The following is a 9,029-nucleotide window of genomic DNA, read 5'->3' as shown; positions in this document are numbered from 1 at the left end:
TTAACTCCCCCTCCCACTCCACCGAGGATATGCAGGTCATTGGACTCATCCACCGCCAAACTACAACAACGCGACGGTCGGAGGAGGAGCGTCTTATCTTCCGACTGGGAACCCTCCAACCACAGGGGGTGAACTTGGGCTTCACCAGTTTCTTCATCCCCCCTCCCCCCCCCTTGTCTCAGCCCAATCCCTCCCGCCCGGCACCGCCCTCCTGACCTGCAGTCTTTTTCTTGACCTCTCCGCCTCCATCCTACTTCGACCTATCACCTTCACCTTGACCTCTTTCCACCTATCACATTTCCAACGCCCCTCCTCCAAGTCCCTCCTCCCTACCTTTTATCTTCTCCTGCTGAACACTCTCTGCTCATTCCTGAAGAAGGGCATGTGCCCGAAACGTCGAATCTTCTGTTCCCTAGATGCTGCCTGACCTGCTGTGCTGTTCCAGCAATAAAGTTTCAGCTTTGATCTCCAGCGTCTGCAGACCTCACTTTCTCCTCCAAGTTTTGCACCTTCTCTAGTAGGTACATCCACATTCTGAATCAGAATTTTTTCCTGTACACACCAAATTCATCCCCATCTAAACCCTTAACACTATGGCAGTCCCAGTCTATGTTTGGAAAGTTACCCTACCATAACTACCCTATCATTCTGACAGATAGCTGAGATCTCCTTACAAATTTGTTTCTCAATTTCCCTATGACTGTTAGGGGGTGTATAATACAATCCCAATAAGGTGATCATCCCTTTCTTATTTCTCAGTTCAACCCAAATAACTTCCCTGGATGTATTTCCGGGAATATCCTCCCTCAGTACAGCTGTAATGCTATCCCTTTCAAAAACACCACTTCTCCTCCTCTCTTGTCTCCCTCTCTGTCTTTCCTGTAGCATTTGTATCCTGGAACATTAAGCTGCCAGTCCTGTCCATCCCTGAGCCACATCTCTGTAATTGCTATCAAAACCCAGTCCCATGTCACTGACCATACCCTGAGTTCACCTGCCTTCTCTGTTAGGTCTCTTGCATTGAAATAAATGCAGTTTAATTTATCAGTCCTACCTTGTTCTCTGCTTTGCCCCTGCCTGCTCTGACTGTTTGAATCGCTTCTTTCCTCAACTGTACATGTCTCAGATTGGTCTCTTTCCTCACTATCTCCCTGGGTCCCCACCCCCCAACTTACTAGTTTAGATCCTCCTGATCTATAGCAAAACTCCCTACCACTATATTAGTCCCCTTTCAATTCAGGTGCAATCTGTCCTTCTTTTACTGGACATTTCCACCCCAGAAGAGATTCCAATGATCCAAAAAGGTGAATCCTTCTCCCATACAACAGCTCCTCAGCCATGCGTTCATCTACTCTATCATCCAAGGGGGTAAAAACAATGATTGCAGATGCTGGAAACCAGATTCTAGATTAGTGGTGCTGGAAGAGCACAGCAGTTCAGGCAGCATCCAAGGAGCAGTAAAATCGACATTTCGGGCAAAAGCCCTTCATCAGGAATAAAGGCAGAGAGCTTGAAGCGTGGAGAGATAAGCTAGAGGAGGGTGGGGGTGGGGAGAAAGTAGCATAGAGTACAATGGGTGAGTGGGGGAGGGGATGAAGGTGATAGGTCAGGGAGGAGAGGGTGGAGTGGATAGGTGGAAAAGGAGATAGGCAGGTAGGACAAGTCCGGACAAGTCATGGGGACAGTGCTGAGCTGGAAGTTTGGAACTAGGGTGAGTTGGGGGAAGGGGAAATGAGGAAGCTGTTGAAGTCCATATTGATGCCCTGGGGTTGAAGTGTTCCGAGGCGGAAGATGAGGTGTTCTTCCTCCAGGCGTCTGGTGGTGAGGGAGCGGCGGTGAAGGAGGTCCAGGACCTCCATGTCCTCGGCAGAGTGGGAGGGGGAGTTGGAATGTTGGGCCACGGGGCGGTTTGGTTGATTGGTGCGGGTGTCTCTGAGATGTTCCCTAAAGCGCTCTGCTAGGAGGCGTCCAGTCTCCCCAATGTAGAGGAGACCGCATCTGGAGCAACGGATACAATAAATGATATTAGTGGATGTGCAAGTAAAACTTTGATGGATGTGGAAGGCTTCTTTAGGGCCTTGGATAGAGGTGAGGGGGGAGGTGTGGGCACAGGTTTTACAGTTTCTGCGGTGGCAGGGGAAAGTGCCAGGATGGGAGGGTGGGTCATAGGGGGGCGTGGACCTGACCAGGTAGTCACGGAGGGAACGGTCTTTGCGGAAGGCGGAAAGGGGTGGGGAGGGAAATATATCCCTGGTGGTGGGGTCTTTTTGGAGGTGGCGGAAATGTCGGTGGATGATTTGGTTTATGCGAAGGTTGGTAGGGTGGAAGGTGAGCTCCTATTCTTACCCTCACTAGCTTGCAGCACCGGGAGTAATCCAGATATTACTACTCTCGAAGATCTCCTTTTAAAATTCCTGCCTAATTCTCTTTATTCTCCCTTCAGAATCTCATCATTTTCCCTGCTTATGCCATTGGTTCTAATGTGTACAATGACCTCCTGCTGGTCCCTCACCCCCTTGAGAACATTCTGCACCCTCACTGAGACATCCTTGATCCTGGCACCAGGGAGGACACACACCATTGTGATGTTTCGCTGCTGGCCACAGAAACATCTGTGTGTACCTCAGACTAGAGAGTCCCCTAACACAATTAATCTCTTAGCTCTTCCTCAGGAAGTTCCTTGCAAACATGAAACATTTGCCCTTTTTTTTAAAATCTCTCTCCTCTCACCTTAAAAATGTGCCCCCTCGTCTTGAAACCCTTCCCACCTAGGGGAAAAAAGACAACTACCATTGACTCTATCAAAACCCCTCATGATTTTATAAAGCTCTGTCAGGTCTCTTCTCAACCTCCTACCCTCCAGTGGAAAAGAAAAGTTCCAGCCTATCCAGCCTTTCTTTATAACTCAAACCTTCCATACCCGGCAACATCCTGATAAATCTATTCTGAACCCTCTCCCGCTGAGGGTGCCTGAGTTACAACTGCCAAAGCAAGTCCTCTTCACCTGACTCAAGCAATGCAGTTGAATGAGAGTGGGACTAAGGAAGCATTTCAAAGACTCCCTGAAAGCTACCCTCAAGCCTGGGAGACCCTCATTCAGAATAAACTGACTTGAAGGAACCTCCTGAATGAGGGGCACAATTCTTTGAGAACAGCCAGTGGCAAAAGGAAGTACAGAAAAGGAACCAGAGAAAGGAAACCCAGGAATGTCAAGGCCAAGGTCCAATTCCACTTCCTGGAAAATATGTGGTTGGAGATGCAGTTCTGGGATGGGGCCCATGGAACCCATGATCAGTGACACAGAATTTCCTGGATGGGGAGTTGGGGAGGGGGAGACAATCATACTTGTTAGTGAGTGTCTGCTAATGATGACCCCAAGGACTGCAGCGGTTCAAGGAATCTGTTCAAAGGATGGGCAATAAATGTTGTCCCAGCCAGGGACACCTACGTCCTATGAATTGTTTCTAAAAATCACAGACTGGTGGGATATGTGAACAAGTGGCAGATAAAATTTCATGCAAAGAAGCATGAAGTGACATGTTTTGTTGGGAAAAATGAGGAAGAATATAGATTCCAATGGGGTGCAAGAACACAAGGTCCTAGGGTTATAAGCACACAAATAATTTAAGGCGGCAGGACTAGCTGAGAAAGTGGTTGAAAAGACAAATGTGAATAGAGTACAGAAGAAGAAGCTATAATGAATCTTTATAAAACACTGTGTAGCATCTCAAGCCTCACCCCAGGACCCAATGGCCATGAAGGTATTTTAATAGCACAGTCAAATAGATCGAACATCCATCTGCAAACCCTCCCGACCCATGCCTGTGGCAACTGGGAAGAGCGAAAGAGATTTCTGGTTAACCATGTGATGGAGAGAGCATTAGGGCTGCTTCCACAACCCCAGAGCACAGCTTGCCTGGTGAAAGGTGCACAATGCTGAAATACCTTAGACTCTCTGAATGAGCTGTGACAGATCATCACAGATATTTCATCCCCTCAGCCATCCACTCCAGCTAGCGTTGATCCTGAAGGCACTGACTCAACTGTAAGTATGAATGCCATTGGTCTCTCAATATTCATTCTTGCCTCTCTTACCTTTCATAGAGCTGTACAGCGTGGAAACAGACCCTTCGCTCCAAGATGGGCCTGGCCTGCCTGCTGAGTGTTGGTCAACACTTTTTGTTTTAATTTCAGGCTGAGGGATTCAGTTCCACTCCTCAAAGCCAAAAGCCCAGCAGCTATAATTAAATGAAGAGTTTTTGAATATATTTTCATTCATGGAACATAAGAGTTCAATGGCAAGGCCAGCATTTATTGCTGCACCCTTAATTGCCCTTGAACAGACTGGCTTCCTGGACTATTCCAGAAGGCAGTTAGGAGTTAGCCACATTCTTTTATGTGTGGAGTTTGCACATTCTGCCCGTGTCTGCATTGGTTTCCTCCGGGTGCTCCGGTGTCCTCCCACAGTCCAAAGATGTGCAGGCTGGGTGGATTGGCCAAGCTAAATTGTCTGTAGTGTTCAGGGATGTGTAGGCTAGGTGGGTTAGCCATGGTAAATGTGGAGTTACGGGATACAGTGGCGGCTGGGTCTGGGTTGGATGTTCTTTCCAGGTTGGTGCAGACTTGATAGGCCAAATGGCCTCCTTCTGCACTGTAGGGATCCTATGACTATGTGTCTGAAATCAAACGTAGGCCAGACGAGGTATGGACAGCAGATTTCCTTCTCTAAAGGACATTAGTCAACCAGATGAGGTTATACAACAATGGTGACATAGTCATCATTAAGCTACGTTTTATTTCCAAATTCTATTAAACTTGAATTTCTATTGCTGCCGGCTTGGGGTTTGGATCCATGTCCCCAGAACATTCCAATTTAAGTAAAATATTGTGGATGCTGCAGACCTGAAATTAAAACAGAAAGGTGCTGGGGAAACTCAGCAGGTCTGGCAGCATCTAGAGTCGTAGAGATGTACGGCATGGAAACAGACCCTTCGGTCTTACTTGTCCATGCTGACTAAATATCCTAAATAAATCTAGTCCCATTTACCAGCATTTGGTCCATATCCCGCTAAACATATTCACATCCAGATGCCATATAAATGTTATAATTGTATCCACCTCCTCTGGCAGCTCACTCCATACACTCACCACTCTGCATGAAAATGTTGCCCCACAGGTCCCTTTCAAATCTTTCCCCTCTCACCTAAAACCTATGCCCTCTAGTTTTGGACTCCACTCCCCTGGACAAAAGACCTTGTCTCTTTAACCTATCCATGCCCCTCATGATTTTATAAACCTGTATAAGGTCACCCCTCAGCCTCCAATGCTCCAGGAAAAAAATGCCCCAGCCTCTTCAGCCTCTCCCAATAGCTTTGGCAGCATCTGTGGAGAAAGAAACAGAGTTAACATTTCAAATCCAGGTTCCGAAGAAGAGTTATATTGAACTTGAAACATTAACTCTGTTTCTCTCTCTACGACTGGCAAACCTGTTGAGTTTCTGTGGCACTATTTTATTTGCCCAAGAATATTAGTCAGGCTTTTGGATTACTAATGCAGTGACATTACGACGAGACTAACTCTGCCCTCATCACAGTGCTTAGTATCAACCAGATGCATTCTGCAGCGTCAATAGCACAGACCTCTGGAATGGTGACAGGGATCTCTGTGAGCTGTTTCTTGATGCATGTCACCACGCGTTGGATGTTGTCACAGATGCAGTAAGGTGGACAGGCTGCAGTGCCAGCCAGGAAAACGATGAGTACAGCTCCCAGGAACCTGTGACTGGAACGTAGTGGGAGCATCTGAGGAAAGAAAACCATTACACGGTGAACCTCAACGAGATGTCTGCAGGAGCAAAGAGTAATCAGGAAACGGAGAGAAATGAAAATGAGCAGCTGATGGTGAAGGCGCTATCAAAAACTGAAAATGCTACAAATACTCAGTGAGTCTCGCTTCTGTGGAGAGAAACAGAGTTAACATCTGAGTGTGCGGCCCTCTCATCAGACCTCAGAGTATATCAGTCCCAGCAGTAGTGAAGACAATATGAGTGAAATTTACATTTGGTTTGAAAAGCAGAAGACTGGGACTAAGACTAGTTTTTTAAGCCTAAATGAGGGTGACTGTATGGGCGTGAAAGTTAAGCTAACTGAAGGGAACTGGGATACTAGACTTGGGGCTAGATCAATAGGGACAAATCTTTGAAGGCATATTCTCAAATATAACTAACCGGTGATAGAGTCCACTGTTTGTGCTGTGTGAGCCAGCAACCTGTGGATGTTGTGACATTCAAGGCATTCCAGTGGTTGCGCTGAGCCAAAATGGGGAGAGCTGCCTATGGAGCAGTGAAGTAACAACCTGACTTGGTCATTCTCATCGAGTCACACTTTCTAGGCAAAGTCACTGTCGGTATGACCTGTCCCAGGGCACAGCCATCAGAGGTGGCAGTTCAGTGGTACACAGTCAGGGGGAGGTTACCCTGGAAGTTTTCAACAACTCCATGAAGTTTCGTGAGGACATTGGTCAGGAACCCACCTGCTGATTACCATCTATTCCCACCAGCTCCCGCCTAGGCCCCAGTTGCTGAATCAGGTCGGTTCCACATTGAACACCAACCTGTAGAAGTACAGAAGGTAATAAGGGTACTCTGGGTGGGGAACCTCAATAGCTACTTATATACCAATGTCTACATCCTTGAGTTACAGCACCAGTAAGGACCAAGCAACAGTAGGGAAAAGCCTATAAGATAATAAATCATTCAAATGTCAATAACACAGATAAATCTCAGAGATTTATCTTAAAAGTATCTGAAAAAATGCGGCAACCATTTTGTGCAAATAAAATTGGTTATGTTTACTTAATTTTAAAAACAAATGTTGATTTTTGATGTCATGAACTGTTTTAAGCCTGACCTTACCTTTTTGTAACTACAAGGTGCCATGTTACTGATTAATGTGATTTCTTGTTTTCCAGACCTTGTTCTGCTTTGCTCGCCATCTGCTTGAATCCAGGATAAACCCACTTTGTTACAGCTGTCAGTGAGGTGGTTATTACCTGAGGCATTCACCAGGCTGGCAGCTTCTGGATAGATGTGGTGTTGGAAAAGCACAGCCAGTCAGGCAGCATCTGAGGAGCAGAAGAATCGATGTTTCAGAAATTCCTGATGAAGGGCTCATGCCCAAAAAGTCGATTCTCCTGCTCCTCGGATGCTGCCTGACCGGATGTGTTTTTCCAGCACCAGACTCTCGACTCTGATCTCCAGCATCTGCAGTCCTCACTTTCTTCTTGTGGATAGATGTGGTCAGTCTGAAGTTTAGGTGAACGCAGATAGAGAGGGAAAGGAATATAGGAGTCCCCCAAATGTATCCTACTCCCCAAACAGCATTCACAGTTAAACAGGATGTGATAATTATAACAATAAAAACAATTTTTCTTTGTAGTGCTGATTGAGGGCTAAATATTGACAAGGACACTGGAGATGTGTTGCTGGAAAAGCGCAGCAGGTCAGGCAGCATCCGAGGAGCAGGAGAATTGAACAGGAGAAATTCCTGATGAAAGGCTTTTGCCCGAAACGTCAATTCTCCTGCTCCTCGGATGCTGCCTGACCTTTTGACTCCAACCTCTGGAATAGGTCTGGAATAGATGTGCTATTGGATTATTACCACTTTAATAGCTTTTCCTCAACACTTTAGGTTGCAGTCTATCAGATTCAGCCCAGCATAAAAGTTAGATGCCTCGGTCCATACTCAAGCTATCCCTCATGCCAGCTCTCTACGATTGCTCTGCACTCTCCTTTTAAGTTAATCTCCAGGTCACTGCGGCTAGCAATAACTGAGAGAAGAACTTCAGAAGCTTGACATTGTGGAAGACAAAGTAGCCCATTTGATTGGTACCCTGCCTACCAACTTAAACATTCATACTCTCCACCACCTTTGTACAGAGGCCACAGTCTGAACCATATCCAAGGCCCTCTGCAGCACTCGATATCTTCCAAACCCATTACTTCTAGTGCATGGGTGCATCACCACCTGCAGGTTTCCCTCCAAGCCACGATCCATCCTGGATATATCGCTGTTTGTTTAATGTCGCTGGGACACAATTCTGGAACTCTCCTCCTAACATCACTGTTAGATCTACCTATATCCCAAGGGCAGCCATGGTTCAAGAGTCAACTCACCACCACCTTCTCAGGGCATTTGTAAATGGGCAATAAATACTGCCATTGCCAGAAATGCCTACAGCCTGAGAACAAATTTTAAAAAGAAGAAACCTGGTTACTCAAGAGGGCAAGGGCCAAATGCTGCATCTTGCAACCTGGCTGCAGTCAGCTAGCAGCACAGAAGATGTCATGCTGCCAAAGTGCATGTGCGCCCAGGTTGTTGGGAGCTCAGTAACACTAGAGTCTGTGTGTTCAGGATGTTGAGAGCTCAGTAACATCAGACTCTGTGTGCCTGGGTTATTGAGAGCTCAGTAACACTAGATGCTGTGTGTTCAGGATGTTGAGAGCTCAGTAACCTCAGAGTCTGTGTGCCTGGGTTATTGGGAATTCAGTAATACTAGAGTCTGTGTGTTCAGGATGTTGAGAGCTCAGTAACCTCAGAGTCTGTGTGCCTGGGTTATTGAGAGCTCAGTAACATCAAAGTCTGTGTGCCCAGGATGTTGAGAGCTCAGTAACATCAGATTTTGTGTGCTTAGGATGTTGAGATCCTAGTAACATCAGAGTCTGTATGCTCAGGATGTTGAGAGCTCAGTAACATCAGAGTCTGTGTGCCCAGGTTATTGGGAGCTCAGTAACATCAGACTCTGTGTGCCCAGGTTATTGGGAGTTCAGTAACATTAGAGTCGTGTGTTCAGGATGTTGAGAGCTCAGTAACATCAGAGTTTGCGTGCTTAGGATGTTGAGATCCTAGTAACATCAGAGTCTGTATGCTCAGGATGTTGAGAGCTCAGTAACATCAGACTCTGTGTGCCCAGGTTATTGGGAGTTCAGTAACATTAGAGTCGTGTGTTCAGGATGTTGAGAGCTCAGTAAC

The 9,029-nt window shown here is 46.5% G+C and overlaps 1 protein-coding gene across 1 annotated transcript in view; it reads right to left on the bottom strand.

Moving 5' to 3' along the window:
* chadlb (chondroadherin-like b) overlaps positions 1-9,029 on the bottom strand; it is a 37,949-nt gene that overhangs the window by 18,872 nt on the left and 10,048 nt on the right. Inside the window, exon 2 of the mRNA XM_043679901.1 lies at positions 5,640-5,801. Coding sequence (XP_043535836.1) covers positions 5,640-5,801 — 162 coding nt within the window. The remainder of the gene's footprint in view (positions 1-5,639; positions 5,802-9,029) is intronic.

Source organism: Chiloscyllium plagiosum, chromosome 39 (genome assembly GCF_004010195.1).
Source record: "Chiloscyllium plagiosum isolate BGI_BamShark_2017 chromosome 39, ASM401019v2, whole genome shotgun sequence".
NCBI classification, from domain to species: Eukaryota; Metazoa; Chordata; class Chondrichthyes; order Orectolobiformes; family Hemiscylliidae; genus Chiloscyllium; species Chiloscyllium plagiosum.
This window is presented reverse-complemented; position numbering and strand designations above follow the sequence as displayed.